Source organism: Ambystoma mexicanum, chromosome 6q (genome assembly GCF_040938575.1).
Source record: "Ambystoma mexicanum isolate Mex_15411 chromosome 6q, UKY_AmexF1_1, whole genome shotgun sequence".
Taxonomy (NCBI): Eukaryota; Metazoa; Chordata; class Amphibia; order Caudata; family Ambystomatidae; genus Ambystoma; species Ambystoma mexicanum.
This window is the reverse complement of record NC_090937.1, coordinates 1,397,022,845-1,397,036,716: the sequence shown is the minus strand read 5'-3', so window position 1 is coordinate 1,397,036,716 and position 13,872 is coordinate 1,397,022,845. Positions and strand designations below refer to the sequence as shown.

At 44.4% G+C, this 13,872-nt stretch overlaps 1 protein-coding gene across 2 annotated transcripts in view; it reads left to right on the top strand.

Moving 5' to 3' along the window:
• DOK7 (docking protein 7) overlaps window positions 1-13,872 on the top strand; it is a 1,054,554-nt gene that overhangs the window by 464,656 nt on the left and 576,026 nt on the right. For both annotated transcript variants that reach the window (XM_069632037.1, XM_069632036.1), the window contains exon 7: window positions 1,688-2,556. In XM_069632037.1, coding sequence (XP_069488138.1) covers window positions 1,688-2,556 — 869 coding nt within the window. The remainder of the gene's footprint in view (window positions 1-1,687; window positions 2,557-13,872) is intronic.

Genomic DNA, 13,872 nt, shown 5'->3' with positions numbered 1-13,872 from the left:
GTGAGGGGGAGAAAGGGGAGAGAGTGGAGACCAAGTGGGGAGTCCATAGGACTGGGGAGTGGACAGAAAAGAGAATGTCAGTAATAGTCTGCCTGGAAGTAGCATTAACATAGGTGTCAGCAATATGTTGGCCTGGTTTAGAGGTCAGGAGAGCTTTTTAAAGATGTTTTCTTCCACGCTTTGTGAGAAAGAGAGGTAAGATAGGTGATAGAGTAGCAGTTAGAGTAGATAGGGGAGATAGAGAGCGTCGTGTGAGTGGTGAGGCATGGGGGGAAGTAGAGAGACGGACAGGGAAGCTGCACAATGCACACATAGACTCACAAGGTGGCTCGCACCCAAGCAGGTACAGATGAAGGAGGTGCTTGAATAGGATGTGCACAAGGAAGCAGAATTTCACGTACCCATACTGGGTGAGTGCTAAAATGCATCAGAAAGCAATCAAAGCCCGGGTTTAAGGCACACCTAGATTCAAGTTTCACAACAAGCACTAAAATGCAGCAGAAAACAATCAATGCATAGGTTTAAAATTCCAGCCATTCTTTCATGCCCTACATCTTTTATGTCTCATTGATTCATTTTCTTGCCCTCTAATTTATCCGTCTATTTATTTTTTTATTGTTCAGTAGAATTTATCATATTTTGTGAAAAATGGTAAAAATTAAAAACATTATGTAAATACACTTTAGATTTTGCTACTTCTTTTGGAATAGTGCTAATCAGCATACACTGTACAAACATTGCATGTAGGGTACCATATTTTAACTAAATTAGGTGATTAATTCAGGAAAGTGATCAATCTAGTAAACAATATTAGCCTACAAATCATTAGACTAATAGTGCCTTCACGAGAACATGTCATTGTGTGTTTCTAGTTCCTTGCTTCATACCTTTCCCGAGGCATTTTGAAGCTCCTTTTTGTTACCACTAGGTTTAAAACACAGCAGATTCAAGGTTCAGATGGTGCCGAGCTGCAGAAGTAAGTAGGGCTTCATGAATCGGAGAAAACAGAGCATACACACCAGTTAGGCCACAGTATACAGTTGAGAAGAGAGGGCAAAATACATTTAGAGTATTTTTCATACTGCGCACTAACATGCAAGGCACAGATTGCAGTTAAAGACAAAGTGAAATTGCAGCCAGGTTCCATTTACCCACAATAGAATTACAGGCCAAGATTACAGTGAAAAGGCAGGGTAGAGAAGGTCATCATGGTTCCACCCGAGGGGGAGCCGTGGGTGGAAGGTAGTGAGAGGGTTGAGGAGAGCACACTCAAAGATCGAGAAATATGCTGTTAAATCTCTGGGATCATTCAAAGACTGACGGAGAACTGCTTAGCAGGCTCCAGCGTGAGTGCTAGGGTGGGGGAGGTTGCTGTACTTTGTATGAGTATTAGACATTTGCCAGGCAATGCTATTATATACAGGTATATACTCTCACTATTTTGCAGTTGCTACCATCAATGGCCAATTACCACTACTGTGGGAGTACCTGGCAAATGCCTACACAAAAGCCAAAACTGTTTCCATTGCCAATGCTTTTTAAAAGATGTATTATCAAGGAGAGGGGGCAGTTGAAGTGGAATATTTTCGAAAACAGTATCAATGCGTGTTTATATCTATCATTTGCTAGTGTTCGTGAAAAGAATGGGACCATGTAACATCATTCTGCTCTGCTTCTTCCATTCTAGGGGATGACCGAAGTTTGTCAAGCTCCTCTTCAGACACAAGTCACTCAGATGCCAGTATCGGGAGCAGATTAACCATTTGGCCTGAGCCGTCTTCTGCCAGCTCGTCCATGGAGAGCCACGGAATGGCGGCTGCCAAGAGCATCCATCTTGGGGAAGAGAAAGCCTATGCAGAAGCGATGCGGCCGAGCAGGCAACCTCCCAAGCAGCCTCAGCGGCCCAGGCAGCTGCAGGAAATAGGTCGCCAGAGTTCTTCTGACAGCGGAATCGCCACTGGAAGTCACTCTTCTTACTCTGGAAGTTTCTCTTCCTATGCCGGGAGCTTGGACATCTGCCACGGCGAGGAGTTCGGATCCTTGCTGAGCCTGCCGCTGAACTTGGCTGCGGACCTGAATGTGTGCACTTGCCAGCACGCCGAGCCCCCCAGGGCCTCAGGCTCGGAGTATCAGGTTCCCAGCTGCAGCAGGCATCATTACGACACACCCCGGAGTTTGTTACACTCAGCTGCTGCTCGAGATACCCATCCCAGGAGTTCAGATTCTCCATTAACAAAGGACCATGCCCAAGGCACTGCCAGCGCCAAGCGACTGGCAACGCACACAGAAACAAAGGCGCCCCCCGAGCAAACTCCGGGCACTGGGCGGCAGCCCCCCTCACACCACGAAAGCACCAAAGACTCGCGTGACGAGACATATGTGGATTTTGTCCCAAAGTGGGCAGCTGTAAAACCACAAGGACAGGTGTCAGAACCTAAAAGTAGTGAGTTGGCACCACCTAGTGGAGTCGCAGCTGACCCCTGTGAAATATGTAGCCCCCAGCCTGGGATTACAAGAGCGCTCTTTGCAGCATGTCCAGTCTGTGGTGGACTCAAGGTAAATACTTAACGTCGCATAGATGCTAACGCGGACTAAACCGGTATTTTGCTGTGGCAGTAGTTAATACTTTAGTATGTTATTGTGATTCTTTCAGTTCGTGCAATTTGTAGTGTTTTACCACCGAAAAGCATGCAAAGGAAACATTTCAGAGTGTCGCCTCTCAGATTAATCACGTGTAAAGTAAAATATGCTTAGGATTAACGGCAAGCGGTGGAACAGAATGACAGCTGGACCTTACGATACTAGGATGATAAGAATTAAACTCGCAAAATGAAAGCTCATTGACCACAATGCGAAGCCACATCTTTATTTTTTTCATTCAACACTCTTAACTGTCTGCCGTAGCAGCTGCCCTGTTTGCTTTGAATAAATGCCTCGTAAAATGATATTTCATATAAGGAACATTAGTGAATGAATATTGCTGATTGTAAACTTTCGAACAATCGTACGTATGTAACTACAGCATGCTGGTGGCTTGCATCCAGGGTCGGACTGGGCCATAAAATTGTCTCGGCACCAATGAAAAAGTGGCCCACAGATGCAAATGGCGATTCATTCCTTTTATTACACTGTTTGAATAGAACCCAAGCGGGAGTTTTTTTTAAATAAAATGTGATGCAAATTATGCATTTAATAGAGTATTTATTCTGCAACACCGGTCAAAACGACTAGCTGCATAGTGAAGTAACTCATCAAACTAGCCCGCATTGGCCAAAAAAGTGGCCCACTTTGACCAAAAGAAAGTGACTAACGCCAGCTTTTTGTGTTTTTGGTTCGGCCACGGGCCTTTCGCCCTATAGGCCAGTCTGAGCCTGCTTGCATTTGTGCAACCAATTTGTGAAGAGGATTCCATCACCAAGCGATCTTCCCACACACCGCCCTGTAACGGTTTATTGAGAAGCCACCCTCAACACAGGGAGTTCCTTCCCTCTCCACTCACGTGGTTATGCAACAAACTGTTTAACAGATTCTTTTTTAGCCCTATCTCAGACACATATCATGCCCCTTGGATCCCTCTCCCCTGAGCTAACAAAGAGCCAAGAACCAGGCCGGTGTACGGGAAATATATAGGTATTTATTTAAATTACCAGTAATAGAAATTAGCACGAAAATATAAAAAAACACCACTTTATCCATGGCACAAAACAATCAGCTTATCTCTGCATAAATAAATCACAAACGTGAGTTAAAAAGAACACAGCACACTTCTTACTTTCTGCAAAATCACTTCACAAAATAATTACACTGATCAATTGTACTGTTTTGCGATTTTCATTTTCCTGCAGGCTTAAAGGGCTAGCAGTAGGATTTCAAGATTGGCTCAAATACATATGGTAATTATGATTTCGCCCACACCTTTGGTTTAAAATAAACACAGTGTTGTATTGCTTTGTTTTCCAGACCCCTCCCCCACCCCCGGTTTGGTCTATATTGGGAAGTCAGACAGAAAAATTGGAATGCTTTGGGGAATTTTGGATTTCAGACCCACCTTACTGAAAGGCCTGTGTTGGGGAAGATGGATAAAAAGGCTGGACTGATTTATGAACAAAGACACCCCTCTTCCTTATAGAAGTCAGGGTTAGCTGGACAACAAGGATTACCCAATTAATTTGTATGCTATAGTTTTCAGCATCAACTGGAAGGTGAGCTTTGTTAATTTAGAATTTTAACAAAATTCCCCCCGTAGTGTTCTGCCAAATGGGGAATTAGTTAAATTAATATTTTTGGTTACATAGGCTAAGGAGCTATACAGTTGTGCCCTCCACTTGCGCCCCCCCAACCCGCTATAAAGGGAAAGGATTCAAGGCAAGCAGACTCCCCCACATTTTGGTTTTCCAGGGCTTATTTCTGCTTACATAGCAAGCCCCTGTTTAAGGTTCAGGAAAGCCAGCAGCATCTAGATTAAGATAGGGCAGAGGTTTGGTCACTCCACTCTCAAAAATGGCCTCATGGTCTCCACCACAGGACCCAGTCTGCTTTGAGGCCTTCCTAGAAATGGACAACTCTACCCAGATGCACTCTCAGCAATCTCCTCTGGTGTCTCCTTACAGCTGTCAGAATGGTAAATTTCAGCAGCCTTCCTGATGGCCTGTCTCTTCTCTCTATCCTCCTGTCTTTCTCTTTTTTCTGTCTCCCTGGTGTTTTGTGTGTGTGTTCACTGTCCTAGTGCAGTTCCCCTTATATAGTCGAAATGACATCACCAATTTTACAATTTTGGGGAAGTACCCTGCAATAATCCCTGCCACTGGGATTGGACAGTTACCCACTCTCTCCTCCCAACCCCGCCTCCAAGTCAGGATTGGTTTAGGGGTTTGAAGCAACATATGTCATTCCCTTTTGTCATCGCCCCTTTGTTCTCCTTTCAACTTTTTGACAAAAACTACTTATGTATTACTATGTCATAATTTTACTAGCAACTGCCATACTTAACATATTTTCTGTTTTAGCTGATCATGGAGAATTAGATAAGCCGACTACCAAATCCGTATGATGTAACATGGCCATGTGACTCATTTCTGCCGTTTCCATAAAAAGTACAACAGTTATGAATATCTAAATTATTAAGCAAATCCCTAATTTCATTTTCCACCCGCTCACCAACTCTCCCATTTGGAACATAGTTTAACTGGCCATTGCAGTTCCCTGAGTCACAGGCAGATGCATTTTATATTCCCAAAATCGCCTAGAAATTACATAGTAAATGGTACAAAAATGAATTCAATTCATATTAGGGTTGCTGTGAAAAAGGGCTAAATGATAATAGTCCTTTAAAATTAATTTTGAATGTTCTGCTTTCAGGCTATTTGTTTTCACTGCGTCAGCCTGTGCCCAGAGTTTTATTTTTATATATCAGTCTCCTTTGTGCTGGAAGCTTGCTTTTTGAAGTTACAGCCCCTAGTCTTCACATTTTCTAGTCATGCTTCAGCCAAGGTTGACTTTCCTTGAAGCCACCTGCTTTCAGAGCAAGCACGCCTGGAGAACACTGGGCTTTCAACACCTTCAGCAGCAAATTCTATTGTGGGGGGCTCATTAGATGGGAGATGTGACATCCAGGCTGGAAGTGGGCGTTTTCCTTTGTGAAGTTTTGACCACAGCCAGAAACTGGTTTTCCATGAAGACAAAGTGGCTCTTCAAAGGTCACTGGCGTTTTGTAGGTGAAACATAATCTACATTTCTTTTGTCAACCCACACATCATGTTTTGTTTTCCTGACATTGTTCTATGAGCAGTGATATTTCTTTCAGTTTTATTTTTTTTCAAACTGTTTTTTTTGCACACACATGTGCAGGCCGTTTTTGTTTTCACTGTTTAAAAATCCTGTTTTCCATGTGAAAGGGATCTTTGATTCCTTCTTCTTTTTTAAATTAAATGCTGCTTGTCCATTGGTAATGACAGGTAGGCCCCTTTCCACATGGCTCTTTAACTTTACTTGAAAACAAAACAAATGCCAGGCCGTTTTTGTTTGTGTTTATCATCTTGCCATTCATGTGAAAAGGACTTTTGTTTGGGGCCTTAAAATGCACCCCACAGCCCAATCAACCAGCATTCACCATAGTACTAGTTATATCTTCTTCCCGTCTATATACTTGCAAGCACCATCAGTGGACTAACTGACATGTGTACCGTATCATCTGGGCAAGGCCTGGAGACAGTTATTTGCAAAATCTGCTAAATTCTTTAATGAATCAACTATTTTCAGGAAACATTGAACAAGACTTCCTGATGTCATCATCAAGAAGTATCATGTCCAAGACGTGAAAGCATTTCCATGGCCCCGTTGCACTTCACAGGAAACAGCGACCTGGAAAAATCAAGCCAAGTATAAACTTGAGGATGATTTTCAAGCAAGGCCAGAACACACTCCTCAGTCCCCATTCGGCATGCAAAGGGTACCAACCCATCATTCCTCATTCGGCAAGCAAAGGGTACAAACCCTCTTCCATTATCGGATGGCTTTATGGGCAGCATAACAGCCACATACAGCTTGAGGATCATCAGCTGAATTTTAAAACAATGCATGGCACTAAAATGCATTAAGATATTCCCACAGCTCCACAGACCTAGAGACACTATTGACTGCTCACATAACTCCAACAAATCGTGGAAGAAAATGTGCTATTAGACCTAATAACTTATTGCACAAATACCTTATCAGGTGAAAGCGCACTAATCAGAGGCGTAGACAGGGTTGGGCCTGAGCAGGCAAGGCCCACCCAAAATCTGTAATTGCCCACTTAGCACCGCAGTGTGGGAATTTATATATGTCAATGTCACTGCGGTGGGCCCAAGTACATTAGCTTCAAGCCTCACTTGCTAGACAATCCTGGCTACGCCTCTGGCTCACTTCACAGAAGACAGTATGCAACCAAAAATCCCCTGCCGTCGGTTTCAAAAAGAACAACATAGACTGTAGACTAATGAAGCAGTTGACCATCTCAGTGGATTAACATGTTGGGGAGGAGGTACAGCAGGGGCCGAGGGTGAAATGGTGCACCGCAGGCACTGTGTGGGTGGCCTATCCGATACTTATGCCCAAAGCCACTTACTGTTCCATGAAGCAGGCCGAATGATTGGTCCTGGCTACTGGGCCTGGACGTAATGAAATCATTGGGTATGTTGTTGTTTTATCGAAGTAATTTAGTTCAAGGTACTTTACTTCACTGTTACTATTTTGTGGGGAAGTAATTATGTAGATTTATTTAAGGGTTAGGGGTGGGGTTGCGGCTAGGGGTAGTAGTGAAGGGGGAAAAGGGGCACATGGTGGTAACACCCCCCACGGACCCCCTTAAGATAAAAATGTGACAACAAAAATAGAAGTAATTACAACAAATTGAATGAACACTAAGTAATTTTATTTGTTATAATAACAGAACCAGCAATTGCCATGTAGGCCGTGGCAGCACCTTCAAATTATAATAATAATAATTTGTTTTTTATATAGTACACTCATCTAAAGTGCTTTACATAGGCAATGTTTATGTACATTACTATTGAATTATATTCTTGTCAGAAAAGACTGGTAGCACCCATCCACTCAACTTGAAGTGGATCTAAGAGTGAAGTTTTGTCAACAAAGGAAGTGGCAGGAACGAGTCTTAGAGCACTGGGTAGTAAATTGTATTGCAGGGAAGGTTGATGGTGAGATTTTACAACCATATAGCTCCCAGAGAGGCCTTTACTCAATTTATTTCTGGCACATCTTTCACACTATTGTGGCAGACAACACTGCATCAACTCTGCAACGTGTGGCTCTCCAGATGCTTTTGTCAATGACTATCTCTCACCATTGGCTATGCTGGCTAAGGCTGGAGGGAGTTCTAGCCCAAAACTTCTGGACAGCCAAAGGTTGAAGACCCCTGCTCTACGGGATTGTTTTACCATCTCTCTGCAGTTTCATTAAACACTCTATTCAATGTATACCAGATTCACAAATATGGAACTCCCCCATGACACCACTATGAAGGATAGCTCAGGGGCACCATGCTCGCCTTGGAAGCAAGACGACACAGAGCACCACAGTTTGATCCCCGGGCCCGCGCTTAGAAACCGATGGGTATTAAGCGCGTTATAAATAACATATCATATCGTATGAAATGTGTCTGCCTGTAAAGTTGTGAGAATAAAAGATTTTACAATCTGTATGTTATTTTAAACATGGCTGCTGATTTTAGTGAAATATTGTTAGTTTTGACACCTTTGTACAGGGAACTAGAATCATTGCACTTAGGAATGATTGGCTATGTAAACAGTCAGTTGCCAAGTACTGAAAATGCACTAGTTGACCTCAGTAATGCTCTGCAAATCGAAAATGTGCATGGAATGCAAACACTACATTTTTGTCCATTATGTATGTTCATTCCGCTGTAAATGTTATGTTATGTTATCAAGACTTGTAGAGCGCACGGTCGTCCAAGGGCATCAATGCGCTAGAGAGGAGAGCTACTTACGAAGGGAGGGCCAGAGAGAATGGAGAGCTAAAACAAATTGGTCTTAAGGGCTCTTCTGAAACCAAGGTGGTTGGAAGCACTTCTTAGTGCCAATGGAAGACTGTTCCAGAGTTTAGCAGCTGCGAAGGAGAAGGCCCTACCGCCAACCCTTTCACGGTTAAACCTTGGAACAACAAGGAGATTAGTGGTGGAGGAGCGTAAGTCACGTTCTGGGATATAACGAGAGAATTTTGATTGCAGATACACAGCTCCTTGGGCGTGGACCGCCTGGTGGACAATACACAGCGACTTATAATGGACGCGCTGGCCCACCGGAAGCCAGTGAAGTCGGCGGAGCACTGGAGAGATGTGGGCTCCATAGGGAGTGCCAGTGGCTAGCCTGGCCGCCAGGTTCTGCATGCGCTGAAGCCGCTGTATTAGGCCGATCGGCTGCGACAGGTATAAAGAGTTACAATAGTCCAACCGCAAGAGGACTAACGCAGCCACCACGGGGGAGGCGAATGGCTTCCGGTATCATGGGTAAAACCCTCTTAAGGACCCTGATCTGATGTTGGGCAGCTTGGCACACAACAGTCACTTGGTTGGACATAGAGAGAGAGGCAGAGAGAATGATACCCAGGTTTTTCACTTTACTAACTGGACTAGGAAGAAGACCTAGAGAGGTGGGCCAGAAAGCATAGGTCCACAGCGAGGAATCTGGAGGACAACCCACCACCAATACCTCAGTTTTATCACCATTAAGTTTGAGCCAGTTCTGGTCCATCCAGCCACTGACGGCTTCAAACAGTCATGAAGGCATGACCACACCTCAGCCTGATCTTGATCCAGTCGGATCAGGATTTGAGTGTCGTCAGCATAAGAGTAACAGTTTGTTTGTTTGTTTGTTTGTTTGTTTGTTTTATTATTTATAATGCGCGAGAGTACCCGGGGGTATCAGGGCGCAGACTTTACAAGAATTTTCGAAGCTTGGTTACACTACACGAGGAAAATACATAATACAAATATAGGTGCACAAATGTTATATACAATATATACAAATCAATATATACAGATAAGCAATAGGCACACGTGGTTACGATGTGTGCGTGTAGCGCTGGACACTACCTGGTTTTAGTGGGTCTCCAGTTTCAGCCAGGAGATTAACTTGGAACGGAAGTTCTGATAAGGCAAGTCTGCTCTGAGGTTTGGAGGCAGGGAGTTCCAGAACTTGGCATTTTTTACCGGGAAGCTGTTGCCTCCTATAGTGGCCCGTTTGTAGTGGGGGACAGATAAGCAATCTTTGTATGCGGTTCTGATGGGTCTTGAGGAGGATAGTTTGTGGAACCTGTTGATCAGGTAGGTTGGGGCTGCGTTGTTGAGAGACTTGTGGGTGAGGGATGCCGTTTTTAAGAGAATTTTATCTCTGGTGGGGAGCCAATTGTTCTGTTGGCTGAGTCCTGTAATGTGTTCTCTTCTGGAGATGCCCAGAGCTGCTCTGAGAGCGTTGTTCTGAAGGGTTTGCAGTTTATTGGTGATGGCCTTGGTGGATCCTAGGTAGAGGGCGTTACAATAGTCAAGGCGAGACAGTATGAGGGCTCTAGCGAGTGTCAGACAACTAGTGTCGGACAGGAAAGGTTTGGCTGCACGGATTAATTTGCACGTGTAAGCCGTGGAGGATGCAAGGGAGCTCACTTGTCTTTTGAGGGAAAAATTGGAGTCTAGATAGAAACCCAATGTTTTGACCTCCAGTCCGACTTTGATGTTGTTCCCGTCAATCATGAAGGATTTATAAGCCGGGCCAAGTTTCTTTATACTGATTGTGGTGCCTAAGATGATGAGTTCTGTTTTATCATCATTCAGGCATAGTCCATGAGTAGCCATCCATGCCTGGATGATGATGTACACCCTATTTAACAAGGCCAAATCCTTTCCATAATCTCCTGAAAGCGGAAGGAGGATCTGAGTATCATCTGCATAGTTAGTGTAGGAAGGCCTTAGGAGCGGATGAGGCAGACCAACGCCCAAATATAGATATTGAACAGAATCGGGGAAAGTGAGGATCCCTGTGGGACACCGCAGGTGAGGGAGCAAGAAGAAGAAAGAGTTAAATGTCCCTCAGATGTGTACTTTTATCACCTTTATTCATATTATCAAACATTCAGAGTAAATGTCACATATGTATGTTAGTATGGCACCAGTTAGACTGTGGAATCAATAGTAACTCCCGATAACAATAATTAATTTGCATTTATATAGCGCTACGAACCCTCAGGGATCTGAGTGTTGCTTATTATTACCCACGGTGTGTGATGCTCATTTATCGACCTCGGAAGGATGAAAGGCTGAATTTGGGGGGGACTGGCCTGAGTACTGTGAGGGCATTTAACAAGGTTTACAGGACTCCTGGTAAAGCCTGAGAGTAGTGTCTATAAATCTATTATGTCCCACGTGGTGAAGGGGACGTTTAAAAGAAAAGGGCGAATATGCCTACATTGGTTGCTAGGAACTTGCTAGTTCCCAGCAACCACGTAGCAGCATGATGAGGAGGGAGGTATAGGGCTTAGAAATCAGCCGGGCTGCCTCTGTCAGGTGCAGCTTGGCAAAGTAATGTAGGTGTTTCGGGGGTGAGGAGGAGGAGCAGGCCACATCTGCAAGGTATGGCCTTATGAAGATTATTGCAGCAGGGGGGCAAGGGGTCGGGGTGGGGCAGACCCATCTGCTCTCACCACACTAAGGTGTAAGAAGGGGTGAGGGGGTTTTGAAATGCTTTGGTGTTTAGGCCATGTCTGCCAGGTGTGGCTTGGGCGAGATTCAATTGTGCGGCGTGGCTCTCGTCACTCCTGTGATGAACGGGAGTGCCGCAGTGAGACACATGCCAGCAGCGTTGACCAGGGGAGTCACGCAATTCCCCCTCTCATTGGCCAGTTTCCGAGCCATGCGAAATGTACGAGCCATGTTGGCTCGTATTGCAGGAAATTGGTAAATAGGGGAGTGCCACATCACTCACTAAGTATATAATAATTATTATAGCATTATTGGCTTGTTGTTTAGCTCTTGTTATCAGTGATGTCAGTCTGTAGCACTACAAGTAAAAGGTGTTACTATTCCCTCCAACTGAATGGTACTTATTCAACTGATATCACACTAATAAAAGGCAGAGTTGACGCCATCAGGATTCACATCAATATTCGGTAGGGACCCACTGATCTCATTCTCAACTCCCTAACTCACTGTGCTATGAGACCAGTTAAGTGAGGATGGCAGTAGAATAGAGAACAATGAACCCGGGCCTAAGGGGTAGCGCAGGCATAAGATAGCTCAGACACATGCCCCCCAAATACAAATGTAAATCTCATGTCACCGGCAGATGTATTGTTGTGCAAGTTTACTTGTACTTTCAACAACACACTTTTTGTAATAAAATTACAGTGCAATAGGTATAACCATGCAAATAAGACATTAAACATGCGTATACGAACAACGTGATGGCAAATACAGGGCAGAAGGTCAAATGAGTCTACCAAGTTCCTTACGTGCTGTAGCACACGAACTCCATTGCCCGAATCTCACAATCCTTTGTGTTTGCAAGGTAAGTGCTCTTGCAGTGCTGCCTACCACTTTGCTATTGACAATAGTTTTACCCTTGACATCTGGCTTTTTCTTTCTTCACCTTGCAAAGGTCTGAGTGGCTAATTGCAAATGGGCATCAACAACCTGACCTGTCTTTGTGCATTCAAAAAACCTCCTAAATATGATAAGTTAGTTATAACACGCTTAATACCCAGAGGTTTTTAAGCGCGGACCCGGGGATCGAACCTGTGGTGCTCCAGATCGTCTTGCTTCCAAGGCGAGCACGTTGCCCCTGAGCTATCCTCCCGAAACACTAATAATAAACACTATCCTCCCGAGACTCTCAAGATAATAATGCCTCATTGTGTGGTACCTCATACTAATGATAATAATGTGTTATTTATATAGCGCTTTTATCCAAAGAGCATTAACATATTTACATACATTATATATAGTTAATTTGCCTGTAAAACTGAATGCCGCACCCATCTCTGCCTGACTCCAATTCAACTTCAAAATGCATAAAGGTCTTAATAAATATGTAAGTACACAAAATGCATAAAGGCCCTTATCCCAGCCTTCTTAGAACGTGCAAGTCTTGACATCCCTCACCATTGACACCCGTGTCCTCTGTAGAATGAGGCCGGCTGGATGCTGTCATGAGTCTGCATGGTTTACGTAGCATCAGTGTCGCAGGAAATGGCGCGTCGCAAGGGAGCAATGAATTTGCAGCCAATCTCAGTCTTACTGTGACCGCGAGCAGCGTTCTAGGAATAATGTGCAGCCTTTGCAGCCATGAAAATCAAAGCTATAACTGGGGGGTTGTCCTACCCTCTATGATTCAAGAGGTTCCCAATCTAAATTAGGGAGGTGCATAAAGATATGCCTCTCTTCGCACGTTTGTGATTTCTGGACCTCTATTATAGCAAGCGCTATATCACGACTCAATTGAACACAAAGAGGCTGCCCGGGAGCGGGGAGGACTGGAGGGCCTGAAAATCTGTAACTGGGGGGTTGTCCTACCCTCTATGATTCAAGAGGTACCCAATCTAAATTAGGGAGGTGCATAAAGATATACCTCTCTTGACACGTTTGTGATTTCTGGGCCTCTATTATAGCAAGCGCTATATCACGACTCAATTGAACACAAAGAGGCTGCCCGGGAGCGGGGAGGACTGGAGGGCCTGAAAATCTATAACTAGGGGGTTGTCCTACCCTCTATGATTCAAGAGGTACCCAATCTAAATTAGGGAGGTGCATAAAGATATGCCTCTCTTGACACGTTTGTGATTTCTGGGCCTCTATTATAGCAAGCGCTATATCACGACTCAATTGAACACAAAGAGGATGCCCGGGAGCGGGGAGGACTGGAGGGCCTGAAAATCTATAACTGGGGGGTTGTCCTACCCTCTATGATTCAAGAGGTACCCAATCTAAATTAGGGAGGTGCATAAAGATATGCCTCTCTTCGCACGTTTGTGATTTCTGGACCTCTATTATAGCAAGCGCTATATCACGACTCAATTGAACACAAAGAGGCTGCCCGGGAGCGGGGAGGACTGGAGGGCCTGAAAATCTGTAACTGGGGGGTTGTCCTACCCTCTATGATTCAAGAGGTACCCAATCTAAATTAGGGAGGTGCATAAAGATATGCCTCTCTTGACACGTTTGTGATTTCTGGGCCTCTATTATAGCAAGCGCTATATCACGACTCAATTGAACACAAAGAGGCTGCCCGGGAGCGGGGAGGACTGGAGGGCCTGAAAATCTATAACTGGGGGGTTGTCCTACCCTCTATGATTCAAGAGGTACCCAAT